Source organism: Rhineura floridana, chromosome 6 (assembly GCF_030035675.1).
Source record: "Rhineura floridana isolate rRhiFlo1 chromosome 6, rRhiFlo1.hap2, whole genome shotgun sequence".
Taxonomy (NCBI): Eukaryota; Metazoa; Chordata; class Lepidosauria; order Squamata; family Rhineuridae; genus Rhineura; species Rhineura floridana.
The window spans coordinates 63,489,231-63,507,140 of NC_084485.1; the positions used below are offsets into that span (position 1 = coordinate 63,489,231).

Here is a 17,910-nt window from a genome sequence, read left to right on the forward strand (position 1 = left end):
GTTGAATAGATGGGAACTAATACTTTATGTAATTTGGAACTATGCTTCTGTTAATGCAGCCTAAAATAGAATTTGCCTTTTTTGCAGCCACATTGCACTGTTGGCTCATATTCAGCTTGTTATCAACAACAATCCCAAAATCTTCTCATATTGCTGAGCCAAGTATCCCTCATCTTATAACTGTGCATTTGGTTTCTTCGTGCTAGGTGTAGAACTTTGCACTTATCCCTATTAAACTTCATTCTGTTCTTTTTTCTGTTCTTTTCAGCCCAATGCTCCAGCATACTAAGAGCACTGAATTTTGTTTCTATCTTCCAGGGTATTAGCTACCCCTCTCAATTTTGTATCATCTGCAGATTTGATATGAGTTCCCTGCACCTCCTCATTGAAGTAATTTAGAAAAATGTTGAAGAGTACTGGGCCCAGGACCGAGCCCTTTGGTACCAAGAAGGAACGCTAAACATGCAAGGGAACCCCACCTCCATTATAAAAAGGATGGAAATTCACTAATAGTTAAAAATCCTTGCGGTTCAAGAATATAGCTACAGCTACAGATATTTCTATCAAACTATAAAAAGCAGGAAAATTGGGCAGCTATACTGAATGCACCACGGGATCAGGAGACGTGATCTCCTCTCTGAGATATTGTACTGCCCTACAAAGTTGTCAAAATGCAAACATAATTTGAGTTGGTCTTTCACAGTCCAATGCACTTCCTGTGTAGCTTGGAAGAATTTGGTAACATGTGCCTCTGAGCATATGAGGAGTGCTGGCAACACCTGCAATCTCCCCAAATAACAGAACAAGACTTGTGCTGTGCTATGCTGGTCTCATTTGAGCAGGGAGGAAGCAACAATATAAAGACAGTTGATGTAGTTCACATATTCACTTTAAATATGTTTGATTTACTTTGCAATTTTAGTGAAGTTTCCTATGGTATATTATTTTCTTTTGCTTTTGTGTCTGTGAATACTGTATGTGATGTACAGCAACACTTTGCAACACTAAAAAAAAGCTGGAAAAACAATTGTGGAATAATGGTACTGCCAGTTGTGCAGAATAATGTCCAATGAACATGAGGAGTGTCTCAGGCTGCACAACATAAAATAGTAGGTGAATTAACTAAAATATGCAAATTTTAAGTGTGCTTTCTGTTTTTAATGGACCATTCCCATCCTTCATTAACTAGAGTAGCTTAAGCATAGCAGGCTAAAGGCATACATCTTTGCAAAGCAAAGTTTATTTTTTCCAACACCTAGATTCATTGCTTAAGTAGCAGCATATTGTAAGTCTGATTTTATATCAAAGCGGCAGGCTTAGATGCAAATGTTAATGCACCCAAAATAGAAATATAGTAAGAAGAGTCTGGCTGGGAGGGGGCCCCTAATTCAGCAGCAGGACCCACACAGTTTGTATGCAGAAGGTCCCATACTCAATACCTGGCATTTCTACTTTACAAAGGGATCTCATGTAGAAGCACTGTGCACTTTATCTGAGACCTTGTACACTTGCTTATCAAGAGTATATAAGTCTGGGCCTCTTGGGCCTATGTTGCGGATCAGGATAAAATAGCTTCATGGATTTTGCTCACTAAGTGAAATCAGCGTGACCTACAAAATGCAAGGTACTGTAAGCTAGGTCCAAACACCAGCCCAAGGAAATGCAAATGCCATCCAGAAACTCATTATATAGAATAGAAAGTTATTTTAATACAATAGAAAAAGTCACTTTAATATGTACATGTATCTTATTGTATACTATAATATATAGTGTGATTTATTTTGATCTGAAGATTCAAGGTTTTAAAGAAATGGATATTTATTATTATTATTATTTCCCCAAGGCTTGGAGTGGAAGAATGAAGACGTACAGGAAACTTGGCCTGGCCGAGATGCATGTGTTTAACCTGCTATATGGGCATGGTCTATACAAAACATAAAGCGCACCTAGAAATTTGCATATTATCCAACAATTGTTTTTGGAGATTTTTAATGTAAATTGTACAAAGTGTTGCTGTACTTCCCATATTCACAGACTCTTTTCAGATTTAAGAATGTCAGAACTCACAGTTGCTTCTTAAGTGTATATTCTGTCATAGTGAGCCCTATGACTGCCATTCACAGATTAAAGCAGAAGAGGTAGTAACTGCTGACACTTTGCAAAGTAATATAGATTGCATGATGCACAATGTTTAAAGAAAGGGTGTCAAGCATATTTCTTTGTGTATCCCCTGTAAAGTATAGGAAACATAGGAAGCTGCTTTATACCAAGTCAGACCATTGGTCCATCTAGCTCAGTACTGACTGACAAGGTTTCAGATAAGGATCTCTCCCAGCCGTAATTAGAGATGCTGGGTATTGAATGTGGGGACTTTTGCATGCAAAGCATGTTCTCTTCCACTAAGCCATGATCCTCTTGTAAAAGTAAAGGCATTCTTGATGGTAATATAACATTTAAAATTCACTGCTGAACTATTTCTGTTACTGCTGGTGCTAACTTGCACAGGATCCCATATCTTACCTCCCAGATTAAAAAGCAGGGAAATTCGCTAATAGGCAAAAAACCTTGCGGTTTAAGAATGTACTTATAGCCCACAGCTATTTCTATCAAACTTTAAAAAGCAGGGAAATGGGGCAGCTATAGTGAATGCACCAGGGGAGCAGGAGACCTGAACTCCTCTCTGAGATATTGGACTGCCCTACAAATTGGTCAAAATGCAAACACCATTTGGGTTGGTCTTTCACAGTCCAATCCACTTCCTGTGTAGCTTGGAAGAATTTGGTAACATGTGCCTCTGAGCATATGGTGAGTGGTGGCGACACCTGCAATCAGCCCAAAGAATAGAAAGAAGACATGTGCTGTGCTGATCTTCTTTTAGCAGGGAGGAAGCAACATTATTAAGACAGTTGATATAGTTCAGATGGTCACTTTAAATATGTCTGATTTCCTTTGCAATTTTGGTGAAGTTTCCTATAGGAAATCATTTTCTTTTGTTTCTATTTTTGTGAATATGTGAAGTACAGCAACACTTTGCAAAATGTACACTAAAAAAACTCCGAACATAATAATGGCACTGACTTCTGCAAAATAGTCTCCAGTGGACCTCAGGACTGTCTCAATTTGCACAAAATAAAACAGTGGTAGGTGAAATATATTCTAGCAAAATGCTAGGTGTGCTCTATGTTTTTAATTGACTGTGCCCACCTTGCCTTAAATGAAGTGGTTTAAACATAGCAGGCTGAAAATATGCATCCTCTTTTTTCTAACAGCTAGAGTCATTGCTGAAGTAGCAACATATTGGAATCAGTCTGATTTTTCATCAAACTACAGGTCCAAATTCCACTGTTAATGCACCCAAAATAGAAATAGAACATAACCTCCAAATTGAAACACAAAAGGCTGTCTTCACCATCATATGACACTGACCAATAAAAAGGCTTTGAAATTAATAAAAATAAATTTGACAGAGATTTCTGGGATGAATAATGAGGGAAATAAAATTTTCTAGTGTAGATTCTCTGTAGAAACATTAATAACACAGGAAAGAAGCAAAGTAAGAAGAACACCAGCAAACATACAAAAATATAATTTTCTATCTTTGGAGATGGCAGGTGTTGCCACCACTCACCACATGCTCAGAGGCACGTTATCAAATTCTTCCAAGCTACACAGGAAGTGGATGGGACTGTGAAAGACCAACCCAAATGGTGTTTGCATTTTGACCAATTTGTAGGGCAGTACAATATCTCAGAGAGGAGTTCAGGTCTCCTGCTCCCCTGGTGCATTCACTATAGCTGCCCATTTCCCCTGCTTTTTAAAGTTTGATAGAGATAGCTGTGGGCTATAGGTACATTCTTAAACCGCAAGGTTTTTTGCCTATTAGTGAATATAATACTAAGGACATGGTAGTAATCAAACCTCTCCAAGGAATTAACAGGTTTTCATAGAATGAAATTGCAGAAAATGACAAAATGAATAAAACATAATGAAATCCTTATAAAAGCTCTGCATTAACCACTAGCAGCACAAGCTATTACAGCATAAGTTATTAAAGGATTTGTTTTCTAACCTGAAGTATTTAAATAGTAGCTTCTTGTTGGTTTCACAGTTTGCCCTGTATAAGAGGCACATACAGATAGGTTCAGCTCTTGCTCTTATCAAACATTACAATGTAAACATTTCTTGCTTTAAAAGGTAATAATCAAACCTCTCTAAGGAATTTAGAGGTTTCAGAAGAATAAAATTGCAGAAAAAGACAAAAATAATAAAACATACCGAAATCCAAACAAGAACTCAGCATTAACCACTACCAACTCAAGCTATTACAATAAAGAATTTGTTTTCCAACCTGGAACATTTGTAGTGTTGTCTGCTGCGGGTTTCACAATCTGCCCTGTTGAAGAGACACATAAAGATTGGTTCAGTTCTCATCAAACATTACATTTTAAAGCTTTTGCAGATCATTAATCTAGTGCAACAGAGACATGCCAGTTTCTATGACTTATGATATGAGTGATACAATGAATACCCTCTTTGGCTATAGAGCATATACACCCATGGGCACACACAAACATATGCATAATCAACAACTTTGTACCTGCAGAAACAGAGGATACCAACTAGAATGGTTTCCACCTATGATGTTCTCTGACATGCTCATATGTCTGCAGACATTTTATTCACCATTAACCCCCCCTCCCATACCAGACATTTACCCCTTTTTCTAATCAGCATTTGTTAGCAATGCAAGAACAGGGACTGTGCAGTCTAAAAGTACTGAGATGGAGTTTAACAGATCCTGGATTGATAAGAATTAACTGTCTTGTATTTAAGCCATCTAACATAAAACCAAAGTCTCCAAGGAGAGCCAAAGAAGAGCAATTTTAGTACCCATTTGTGATCAGTGCGTGGAATGTTCTGGAGTACAGAAACAGAAAGCTTTTTTAAAAATGTTTTTAAAGTTGTTTTGTTTTAATGTATTTTAAGGTCTGTTTTTATGATATTTTAAAGTGTTTTTAGTGCTTTTGATTGCCGCCCTGGGCTCCTGCTGGGAGGAAGGGTGGGATAGAAATCAAATAATAATAAATAAATAAATAAATATTTCTTCATAATTATGGAAGGATGTGCCCTTGCTAAATAAAAATAACCAGAGCACAATCAAAATTTCAGGCAAGAAATTTCTCCTTAGATCCCCTGAACAGGGAATCAAGTAGTTGCGTCCTTCCCTTTGCTAATCTTTATGGGTGTCCCATAACACACAAAGATGATTTTGGTATTGGCCACTGCCTTATTACTTTCTCTGAGGGTGAAACTTAAGTAATTCTAGAATAACAATTACTGAAAATGATAACCTTGCAAATGTCTCGGATGGCTGGATCATCAGACATAACTTTAGAGCCAACTTCTTTGAAGGCCTCGCTGACAAAAACAAATGGGTTATATATGAAGCAGAGGGTTTCCCCTGTTTATAAAGGAAGCAGTGAATAGTTTTAAAGGAACCCTTTTCTGAAATGGCATCTTCTTTCCCTACAATCCAATTTCCTTTCTGCTCACTATAGGGAGCCTTTGACCCTGCACCATTCCTATGTGAGTATTTTATTTTGGAGGTTATTTAGGCTATAGTCATACCATATATTTAAAGCACTATTATACTACTACAAATAGTTATGACTTCCCCAAAGAATTCTGAGAAGTACAGTGCTAAGGGTGCTGAGAGTTGTTAGGAGACCCTCTATTCCCCTCACAGAGCTACAATTCCCAGAGTTCCCAGGGGAGAGGGATTAACTGTTAAACAACTCTGGGAACTGCAGCTTTGTGATGGGAATAGGGGTCTCCTAAAAACTCTCAGCACCCTCAGGGTTCTTTGGAGCAAGTATACAGTAGTAGAAGTGTAACTCTGTGAGTGCAATAGAGGTTTCCTAACAAGTTACTCTATACCACTTGCTCCAAAATGTATGGCTTGAATATGGCCTTATTCTGCACATAGTTACTACACTCCACAAAAACTCATTTGGCAGAGGCTATTATTGCTGCCCACAGGTCATTTGTGTTTTTGTGGTCTCTCAGATTCTCATGTACGTTCTCTCGGGTTGAGGGACTAAAGCCTCGAAGTTAGCCTGTGCCTACTGCTGAAGAACTTGCTTCATGAGCAGCTGCGGTGGTGGAAGCGAGTCCTTGGCACAACCATCTTCTATGCCACCACTGCTTCTAGCATACTTTTTGCTTCATTATGGAAGACTTGCACTTTGCTAATGCTGCCGCCTTTTTCTTCTCCATTTGCAGCTGTGCTGCTGTGGAGGTGTAAGGAGTGGGCTCTTTTTGTTTGTTCATGTCTGCTGGAGCCATAAAGTGAAATAGAGAGGGAGATTGGAAATGGGACACTGAAGGTAAGCTGGGGGGGGGCAATAAATAAGAGCAGAAATGCTTTTTTTGTGTGTAGAGAAAAAGAAGGGATCAAGATTTGAATGAGACAAAGTAGAAAAACTGAGAATAAAAATATTCAACCTGAGCATTAGCACTAAGAACCAAGAATTAAAGAGGACTGTGTGATGTTCCTGTATTAGTGTAAATATGGTAAGTGCTGTTTGTATAGGAGATACATGGCAAGTAGAATGAAAGAGGAAGGGGGAGTGAATGGGCAGTAGAATGATGGATGATTGGCTGAATGTTTAAAATGGCTGACAGTATAAAAGGAAGAATGACAGTGGAATCTGGGGGATGAAAGTGAGTGGGTTGTTTTGGTGGGTTTTAGAGAGTTGTTTGTCAGGAGAGCGTGGAGAAGGAGGGGGTGGAGTTCGGATTAGTATTAAATAAAACCATATGCTTATGTGCCTTATGAAGAAATCTTGTTATCTGTGTTATTTAATAAATACTTAATTTGGTTTACCAAAGGCCTGATCCTTGGCTGGGGTTTCACAGACCAGAAGGGAGGGTGAGGTAAATACCAAGGGAAACAGGAGCAAATGGTGGCAGCGGGTGAAGGGAAGAATATAACATCCCAAGTATTCAGAGCAAACCAGAATTATAAGCAGTCTGAGTAAATCAAAGGGATTGGGACAGTTTAAGCACGCAGTCACAGAGGTAACCTAATTGAGGGAGACTCAGGCAGAGTCTCTGGGAACACTGGTTATAGGACGTGACTGGTGGTGCTGCCTAGCAGGGGGATCTGTTGAGATCTGTGCTAGAGTGGGGAGAGAAACCATAAAAAAGGACAGTCCGGACTGGTGGAGTCCCTGGTGGTGCCTAGTGACAGGCAGTAACCACGAGCAGGTAGGAACCTGACAGGGAGAGCCAGGGAAGGGCGTCACAGACTGCTGTTCAAGATGAGGTAGGAAACTAAACTGAAGAGAGAAGGGAGGAGAGGAGGAAGTGATGAAAAACAGTCACATGATTTCCTTCCTGGGAGGACACAGTTAACCTGCTGTAGGCTGGTACATTAATTCTGCTAGGAAAATTAGTTCCTTTTTGGTCATGTTGATCTTGAACTAGTTCTTTTTTAAAATGAACTTTCCAAGCTCTGAATATGGTTTTGGATGTAAGGAAAACAAACATTAAATTTGCAGCTCCTCTACCAAAAATTGATTATCAATTAGACCTTCAGTAAATGAGATGTTTTGAAAGTTAGGCCCTACCTACATTATATATTTAAAAGAGTTCCCTGGGAAGAAGGATTAACTATTAAACCACTGTGAGAACTGTAACTCTGTGAGGGTAATAGGGGTCCCCTAACAACTCTCAACATATCTATGTGTAAAGCATAGATGTTAAATTCCTTGCCCTCACTGGCATCTAGAAGACTTTGGAGACTTTGTTTCTCTGTTAGATACAAAGTAGTCAATTGCAGAAGCACACACATACATGTGATTCCCCCACCTGCAGTCTAAAAACAAAACAAAACAAAGTAGTCAATACTCATCAATCTGGGATCTGTCAGAAGACAAACTTACATTGACATTCTGGAGGCTTCGCATTCCATTCAACTTCATTTTCTTTCAGTTGACACTTGGCAGTAGATGCTCCAATTAATCTGTATCTAAAGAAAAGGAAAATGACAAGGAGACTTTCATATACAATTCTACAAACACATTTTCTTTAATCAAGCAAAATTAGAGGTTAGCTACACTCTTTAACACAGTGCACATTTTAACACAGAAACTTGGATTGTCCACTGCATCGTGTTTTAAATATTGTTTAAATTTTTACTAAACAAAGGTCTTATACTCTTTGTTTATAAAGGGAGAAGGCGCAAGCAAGCTGGTGTTTGCGTCTGGCTGCTGAACTCACCTCTTCCCACACACACTGATGGCTCATCCTCAGGACTAAAAGTCTAAGACGGGTGCTGCTGGCCATTGCATCCTCCTCCTTAGAGCTTGCTTGGATAGAGACAGGCTGTATTGGCCCATGGGCAAGCTCAGCAGCTATATCAGCAGAATAGCTGCCTGTAGGCAAGGGGGGGCTTGTATCCCCCCCACCTTAGTTCTTGTTTAGCATTCAGCATCTAAGCATGCAGGGAGATGGGTCAAGGACAGTTAATGTATGAGCTCAGAGCCACCTGGGGTCTAATCTGGGGTTCCTAACAAGCATTCGGTGTGACGCTCTGCCAAAGAGTGCTGTGGGATGCTGGGAAGGTGCCTCATTAACCAGATAGTGTAGACCTTGGAGCAGTTAATGCCCTGTCAGGCAATTAGAGGCTTTGCTTATCAGCTGTTGTTATGCTGTATGATCTTGGAAAAGAGCCCCATCATTGGATGGCTAAGTGGTGACTTAATCCTTTGTAGTAATTAGTGGCATGAGGTAGCCTTTCCTAGCAATTAATGCTTATTTGAAGTTGCCTTGTTAATCCAAAGATTAATAGAATAGATGCAATGATTTAATGCTTCATAATAATTAATGCTTATGTAATCTCATTATTGTGCTGTAAACATGTACCCTATAAAGGGGTCCCTGGTTGCCCAGTGCAGTGTTCAGTCTGGTCTATGTCTGTGCAGGGCCTGGCAGCCTGTCCCATTGTGTATTGGGTACACCTGGGGGTTGAAAGCTACTCAATAAACACTTTGTCTCCTTTTAAGTAAACCTGCGTCTCAGTCTGCCTTACTCATCTCTCTGGTACCTTGGAAACCTGAATGCCCATTGGCCAGGGCATACACAGGCAGACTGAAAGAGGAACACAGTGGCTAGTCTAGGGGGATGCTCTGAGCACACTGCACCAGCATAAAAGCCAAGTGAACCAGAGGGAGGGAGGATCAGTTTGGAGTGCTACAGCTGCTGTGTGTGCTTGCACACACAGGGAGCAAGAGTGAGGAGAGAGAGGAAAGAAGTATAGAATTGAGGGAGGTACTGGCTAGAAGCATCAGAACATGAAGAGTTAAAAGAGTTGGACCATAGTCTGTATCTGCGGGAGTGGGTATTTAAGGAGGTGATTTGGATAACAAAGTCTGAGCAGGAAGCTCAGGGGTGAATCAGAATTCTGTTTGTGTTTAAAAAGACGCTTCCTGAGACTCCCCCTCCCAAGTAATGAAAGGGGTTCCTATCTCCCTGGGCATATACAACACACCATGGCAAATCCTGAATCACAGGAATGCTCTGGAATTCTATGTGGGTGTCTACCTACAGTTACAAACAACCTTTTACAATAGCCATTATGAAGTCTTAGCTCATATTACCATCTTAAATGTTTTTTAAAAAATTAGTAACTAGGAGTTACAGGACATTATGCATAACTATATTATGAAATTGACCAGGTCAGGGACTCTTTTTCAGCCCAAGGGCTGGACCCACACTCTACAGCAGCCTTTCCCAACCAGTGTGCCTCCAGATGTTGTTGGACCACAACTCCCATCAGCCTCAGCCAGCATTGCCAATGGTCAGGAAAGATGGGAATTGTGGTCCAACAACATCTGGAGGCACACTGGTTGGGAAAGGACGCTCTACAGGGCATTTTTGATAAATGGGTGGGGCTAACTATCTGTCAATCACCTGACTTCATATGACATCAGATGATTAAAATTTCAGGATAAAAGGGAGCAAGCAGATAAGTCTCAGCTGCCTTGTAAACAGCAAACAGAGACTTTTCAAGAGTATTAGCATTGTGGTCCCACAGATAACAGATCTCTGTGCCTAACATCATGATGTCAGGTAGTTGACAGATGGCTATGGTTTGCCCAAAATGATCTTGCAGGCCAAATCCAAAGGCCTAGCAAGCTTAATTAGACCTGTGGACGAGAGATTCCTCACTACTGATATAGACTACACTATGCTGAATCCCACCCATTGTCTGAAGGTGCTCTCAGAAACAATCTGTTTATTTAGCATTCTTCCTGATTTGTTTGCACAAAGTTTGTGTGGATGTTATAAGATACCCACTGTTTGTTGAATAGTCATTCAGATATGTTTGCATGGAGATAATAAAACCTCTCATAAATTCCACATTTTCTAGTGCACTGTTTCTCAAATAGTAGGCCCTGGGCCACTTTCCTGTGGGTCTCAGTGCTACAGCCTGCACAGTAAGTATCTCCTCTCCTCACTTGCCTGCCCCACCCCTAAGTCCTGCTATATAGCTGTTGGGTTGGACCAGCATCAGCATGGTCAACTCCTTGCACGCTGGTCAGGAGTCGAAGTTCAGTGGGAGGGGGGGAAGGAAGGTTCTCCCTCCTTTGAAGGGAAAGGGCCAGAGGAGATGTTGAAATTAGAAAGGGAGATAAAAAGTTAATATTTATTATAATTATATAAATAACTAAACAATTTTATTTATTTAAATAATGGAATAAAAATTCCAAAAAATAAACTGAACATAGGAACAACTGGGAATAGAAAGGAATAAGAGAGGAAAGCTATTATGGGATGGAGAAATGAATGTAAAAGGATTAGGGAGGAGAGATGAAATAAACCGGCAGGATTTATAGGGGGGATGAGAGATAAGATACAAGTTGAGTGTGAAGGGAGAATGGGAGAAGCAATTGCAAGAGATGAGTAAAAATACTTTGAGAGATACATAGGGATGAGAAGGGAAAATATAAAAGAAAAAGCTGCTCCACCTGAAGCCTCTGGATCAGCAAATTCTGTCTAAAATGGGGAGGGTGAGTCACAATACCACCAGAGCAAATGTGTGTACTTAGCATGAGAAAAACGGAGCGATTAACTTCTTGCCACAATGAAAAGCTGTGGCAAAGAATATAGCAATTTCCAAAAGTGGATTAGATATCAATAGAAAGTGATGTCAGTAATTGCCAACTGGTTATGCCAAACTCTGCCCCCATCTATCAACATTTTGAGATGGGTTGTGCCTGTGCACCACCCTTTTCTGAATCGTAGGCCTCAGTAATTTTCAGCCATCTCAAGTGGGCCCTGGAGAGAGAAAGTTTGAGACCCCTTGTTCTATTGCATTTTCCCTTCACTTTCCAGCACGTTTCCTCCTTACGTTACTGCAAAAAGTCCTGTTTTTAAAAAAGTGGGGTTTGTTGCACCAGAGCCCTTTAATTGTGCAAACATAAATCTGCTGGTATGTGACTGAATTCCTCCTGCAAAACAGTGACAGCCTGGAAGGGACCTGAGTACTTAAAGAAGGTGTACTTGGTATGTAAATTGTAGTATTTTGCATTGACCTTTTACGTGTAAATTTTGTATAATATACTAGGTTTTTTTCCAAAACCAAAATGTATTATTAATATAATTAGTTATTATTATTAATAATAATAAATGGAGATTTAAAGCCAACTAGTCAGATGTTACTGTTTGGTAAGGTTCAAACAGAGAACAGTGTCCTTTTGTTTTCAAGTAAAGTTTGACCTTGTAATGATTCTGTGTTTCTCCAGAAAGTTTGTAAATCTGATTCCTATATATCCAAAAACTGGCCCACTGGAAATCTACATTGTGATTTTTTGGTAATAGCTTAAGGATATTAAGCTACCCCAGTGTAGTTGTCCTTATAATGCAACCTGTTTCTTGGGTAATTAACCCATAGTAAATCCTCACCTGTACACACTTTTGATAAGATTTGTTAGTACTTAGATGAGTTTCTGTCTTATACATACATAGATCTTCCCTGGGGTTACAGCACAATCCTATCCATATTCAATAGTGTTTACTCTCATCCCAGGTAAGTGTAGATAGGAATGCAGCTTCAGACAATTGCTGAGAGCACCATAAAGAAGCCTGCTCACCAACAGTGAATGCCACCATCTTGATTTTCACTTGATGTGAAGCTTAGTTACAGGCAGAAGACATTGTCTCTGACCTTGCCAATCCCCATGTATGGTGCATCCTAGAATTTCCTGTCACAGAGCAAGTGCTTCTGATAAGTTCCCTTAGTCTGCATATCCTGCTTTTCTCTACTCCCTCTCCACCATCAGCCATAGATCTGTCATCCTTGGACAGTTATGAAACCCTATTATATAAAGTTAGCTGAAGGCCTCCCCAAAGCTGGTCCTGTCCCTGACAATGAATGATATGTAATACCACACTGTAAATAGTACACTATTTAGAGTAAAGCATGTGATAACAAATTTGCAAAATACACCCAATACAACAGTTAAGCAGGGTTAAGTACACTTAACTCTGCTGGATGTACAAGAAATTTCTCTTTGGTCTATCTACACTCTCTAAGTGCATGAAATTTTCAAAGAAACTTTTCTTTAAAGTGGGTAGCGGAGAGCACTACTCGCCAATTAAAGTATGTAATATATGCAACACTTGTAGAAGGTGCTTGCAGTTTTACTGCAAATTCATTTCCAGATTAGAAGTTTACTTTGTAATCCACCATGTTTAGTTGGCTTATAAGAGTTTACTGAGAAGTAAGTCTTGTAAATAAATGGGAACATACAGTCATTTCCACCATAACACTTCTCCACAGAAAGATTACCATTGAGAAATTAATGAGACCTTCATTGCTCACCCTGTGTACTGAAACAAGAAACACAACCTTTTTTTAATTGGGGTGCTTTGAAAATTTCCTAACAAATCAATGAAACCCAGACATTTTTAAATTTTGTATTGGGGGGTTAATAAAATGTAAAACCACAAAGTATTTCTGTCCCTATATAGAATTATGAGATCTCTGCTAAGCTTTTCTGAAGTTTCTTATTTTAAGCAATATCAATAGTATGATTGCTGACCTTTTGCCTAAATTCTGATTTTGTAAAAATGTCAGGTAGACGCTAAATTTGTTCTGTTCTCAAGTATTCTCCCATACATTTATATCTTAATTAAGATTTGTTAATAGAGCCAAATCAACACACACCCATTTTCACAGATGAAATTTACTTTTGCTAAATACAGGAGATCGGTTAAGATAACAGTATCACCGTGTTCTGGTTTTCCTGGATCACCACATGATTTTCCTAGAAGAAAATTGAGAGCATGTTAAGATTACATGGATACGTCATTCATGGGCAATTTAATTTATTCAATATCCTGGACTGGGTTCAAAGGGCCATTAAGAAAGCTTAATGCCTCTGTTTTCAAGAAGCAGTCTCTTACAACGTTAGATGATTTCTTCCCATTTTAAGGGCAACCGACAACAGCAGCAAACACTGATGCAGGGAGAGCAGCTGCTGCTTGGAGTGGGGGTGCCCAAGAACATGCAAGGCCTTTAGCTGTAATTTAACAGAGAACACACTTAAATCCATTGAAATTAATGGCTATAAACATGCTCAACTCTATGATAGATCATGGTCTATGGTTTTGCTTGTGTGGATATTCTTAAAAGGTGGTGGTGGTGGCACTCCTGAATAAGATATTTAGCTCAATATTTTAGGATACTAGTTTATTTATTAAAAACAGTTTTATCCTGCCTTTCTGCCTCAACATAGACAGACTCAAGGCAGCTCACAACCTATGTATCTATCTTGTTGTTATATGCCTTCAGGTTGATTACGACTTATGGCAACCCTATGAAGCAACCCTATGAGTCAGTGACCCCCAATAGTATCTGTCATGAACTACCCTGTTCAGATCTTGTAAGTTCAGGTCTGTAGCTTCTTTTATGGAACCAATCCATCTCTTGTTTGGCCTTCCTCTTTTTCTACTCCCTTCTGTTTTTCCCAGCATTATTATCTTTTCTAGTGAATCATGTCTTCTCATTATGTGTCTAAAGTATGATAACCTCAGTTTCATCATTTTAGCTTCTAGTGACAGTTCTGGTTTAATGTGATCTAACACCCAATTATTTGTCTTTTTCGCAGTCCATGGTATGCGCAAAGCTCTCCTCCAGCACCACATTTCAAATGAGTTGATTTTTCTCTTATCCGCTTTTTTCACTGTCCAACTTTCACATCCATACATAGAGACTGGGAATACCATGGTCTGAATGATCCTGACTTTAGTGTTCAGTGATACATGTTTGCATTTGAGGACCTTTTCTAGTTCTCTCATAGCTGCCCTTCCCAGTCCTAGCCACCTTCTGATTTCTTGACTATTGTCTCCATTTTGGTTAAAGACTGTGCCAAGGTATTGATAATCCTTGAAAAGTTCAGTGTTCTCGTTGTATATATTAATTAATTAAATTTAAGATAAAAACTAAAATACAAACAAAACAGCAGATTATACCAACTAAATCACAGTAATACACTAAACTAGGGTTCAGTGTGATGTGCATAAGCTGCAGTAAGCCCCAGGCTAACACACTCCCCCTCCCCCAGTAGTTGGGGGGGGAGTTTGGAAGCTTTGCTTTCACCGTCCTGTACTTTGTTGTATCCTGCAGTTTTTTATGCCGGTTTCAACTATAGGTTATGAAGCTGGCTTGTTCAAATTAACTATAGTTATTTTTAATCACAATTCTCGGTCCAGATGACATGGCAGACTGTAGTTAATTGAAAACAGAAGCAAAAGCTTCCAGACTCTTCCTCTTGGCTGCAAGGGAGAAGGAAAGAGGGACGCATGCAAGGCACACTGCAGCTAAACCATGGTTTTGCTTGACATGCCATGTGGCCTTTTTCTATCAGCTTGTTAGGGTTCCTAAAACTATAAATTACCACAAAACTTAAGCACTACTGAAACCATCTTTCAACAATTTACTAAGACAACATATCTACTACAATTCTTACTATCATACCCGATAGCCTGAACATATTGCAGGTGAAAACAGCAGTTCAACCGTGTGATCTTGAAGTTAACTGGAACAGGTTACTAACCTTTACAAAAGACTGGCACTGGTGTCCAGGTATAGTTCTCAAGACAAGTAACAACAGGATTTATTCCAGGGATAGTGTCATAACCTTGGCGACAGATATAGGCCACAGTGGTCATTGCAGTATAATAATCCTTCAATTGCCCTTCCTTTATTTGAGCAAATCTGCGTCTTGGTGGGCTATGGCAGCTGCCTGGTAACAAAAGCAGACAAAAGAATGGAAAGAATGTGCTGGAAAGGACTTAAAAGAGAGAGAGAACTTTACTTTTGAACCTTTTAACCATGAATGATACTGTATTATGTGAAAAATTATAAAAAGAAGAAATTAGGGTGGCTTCTTGTGCCCACACAGAAGGTTATGTGGAAGGGAGAAGAGAATTCAGCCTAATGAAAAACAGGCTGCAACTTTATAAACAACTAAAAAGGCCCTTCCTTGGTCCCACCATTGAAGGAGATATACTATGCAGTGACGTGACACAAGAAGTGTTGACGTATGTGCGTTGTTGCGTGAAACAGCATACATTACATTGGAGTTAAGTTGAGCAAGAAACTTCTTCAGAGCATTAGAGCATGTTAAGAGTCTTTATTAAGACATTATGGCCAAAGGCTTAAGAGTAAATACATGTAGAGTTTCTTCAGTCACCCCCCCTTCTGGTACATCTCTCTTCAAAGGTAAATACAGAAGAGAACCTCTCAGTTCAGAGGCAATACACAGCTTACAGACTTTGTTAGAACTTTCCCAGTTGCTATCTCACGTTACCATGACAACCGCTGGCCTTGAATGTCTGCTCCCTCTCAGGCCAAGAGATAAGTTACTTCTCCAAACTTGCAGGCTTTATGGAAAACAACTAGAGACAGTAATGCCCATGGGTCACAGCCCAACATACCCCCTTTTTTCCCATTAAGACTGCAAATACTTTCCATTGCATCTATAACTTTTCCATTTCAGCAATACAAAGGTAATACATTTCAATACATTGCATCATACAGATCCATATTACATCTCAGTACATTGCAGTACATTTCAGAACATCTCTGTACATTTAGCTAGAACTTTATTCAATCAAACTTTGGCTCATTCCAAGCCTTGTCACTAGTTTGCCAAATTTCTCCTCACACAAAGGCTTGGTCATTATGTCAGCCACCATGTTTTGTTTCTTGCTGCTCCAGTCAATGCATGACCCGTGCCACATCACAACTATGCCAGAGGTTGACTTACGACTGCTCAGTTCCCCTGCATGATCTGCATCCACAAAACATTCAAGACCTCCTATCTTTGCTCCTGACAAAACCAGACTCTTTGTCTCCGTGCCTTTCAGATTTATGTCAAGATCTGGTTTAAATGTTTGCGCTTGTGTTTCTGGACACCAAACTCTGATATATGCATTCTCTTGTGCTCTAGGTGCATGTTTGCCACGTCTCTTACCCTGTGGCTTGTAAACTCGGCTGCGATGCACTCTTTCAGGCATCAGCCTGACTGCATTACATGAATACTGTGGCTGTGTGCTTTTAACAGCTGTCTTCTTACAGCTCTGACCGTCATTCTCTTTCCGCCCCATTAAACTCAAGGCATCAGCACACTTCACACCCACGGTCATTCTAAACATCCCTTGTGTCATAAAACCCTGACAGACAACTTTGTCTCTTCTCTGCAGAAAACATTTTCCTCTATCAAATGTTACACAATACCCAGAATCCACCAGTTTTTGAACTGATAAAATATTATGAGCCAATTCCGGAACAAACAAACATTCTGACATTATCCCAAGTTTATTAAATCTCACCAGTCCTCGGGCTTCCACCCGTTTGTGTGATCCATCTGCAAGTTGCACAAAATCTTGCACTTCTTCTGAAGCATAAAACAAACTTCTGTCTTTGATTAATATATGGCTTGCACCGCTGTCAAGAAGCCAGTTAACAGGTGCTAAAGTTTGTGGCTTCTGTTTACAAACAAAGTTCACACTTCCCTGCTTCAAGCCTCCGTCCCTGGAGTTTCGCTTGACTGCACAGTCTTTTCGGAGATGCCCACGAGCCCCACAGGCATAACAAGCCTTTAACAGCTGCTGCTTGTAATCCTGTTTGCTTTCGGCTGCCTCCTCTGGTTTGGCACTTTTCTGTTCCTTGCTTCTGACAGCTTCCATCGGCTCGGCTCTCTGCGCCTCCTGCCTCCGCTGCCATTCCTGGGACAAATCCTGCAACACGTCCCACATCTGTTTTGCCGACGGCTCATCTCTCACACACATCAGTTGAGAATCCGATAGAGCCAAGATTATAAACGCCTGCGCCCTCTGGTCTCGACGCTTCCAGGCCGCGGTCAATACCGCCGGGGTTTTTTCCTCAATCACGTCCCATAAATCCTCTGTTATCAGCAAAGCACGCATCCTTGGCCTCCAACTGCCATAATTCATTTCATTAAGTCGTTCTATCGGCAAGCCTCCAGACACGTTTATAGTAGCCATCCTGCTCACCTCTGTCTGGCACAATCAATCACGCTGCCCTCTGGAACTCCGTCTGCCGTTCAGACCAGCAACTTACTCCCGTGTAATGCGCTGTGGATCTGGGCCCATAACCCCTGTTGACGTGTGTGCGTTGTTGCGTGAAACAGCATACATTACGTTGGAGTTAAGTTGAGCAAGAAACTTCTTCAGAGCATTAGAGCATGTTAAGAGTCTTTATTAAGACATTACGGCCAAAGGCTTAAGAGTAAATACATGTAGAGTTTCTTCAGTCACCCCCCCTTCTGGTACATCTCTCTTCAAAGGTAAATACAGAAGAGAACCTCTCAGTTC

General features: G+C 40.2%; 1 protein-coding gene across 1 annotated transcript in view; it reads right to left on the reverse strand.

Annotated features, from left to right (window-relative positions):
• The window catches only part of CR1 (complement C3b/C4b receptor 1 (Knops blood group)), a 296,948-nt gene that overhangs the window by 259,386 nt on the left and 19,652 nt on the right, over nt 1–17,910 (reverse strand). The window contains exons 4-8 of the mRNA XM_061630611.1: nt 15,126–15,314; nt 13,235–13,334; nt 7,947–8,032; nt 4,349–4,393; nt 4,070–4,114 (exon numbers count right to left, since the gene is read on the reverse strand). Coding sequence (XP_061486595.1) covers nt 4,070–4,114; nt 4,349–4,393; nt 7,947–8,032; nt 13,235–13,334; nt 15,126–15,314 — 465 coding nt within the window. The remainder of the gene's footprint in view (nt 1–4,069; nt 4,115–4,348; nt 4,394–7,946; nt 8,033–13,234; nt 13,335–15,125; nt 15,315–17,910) is intronic.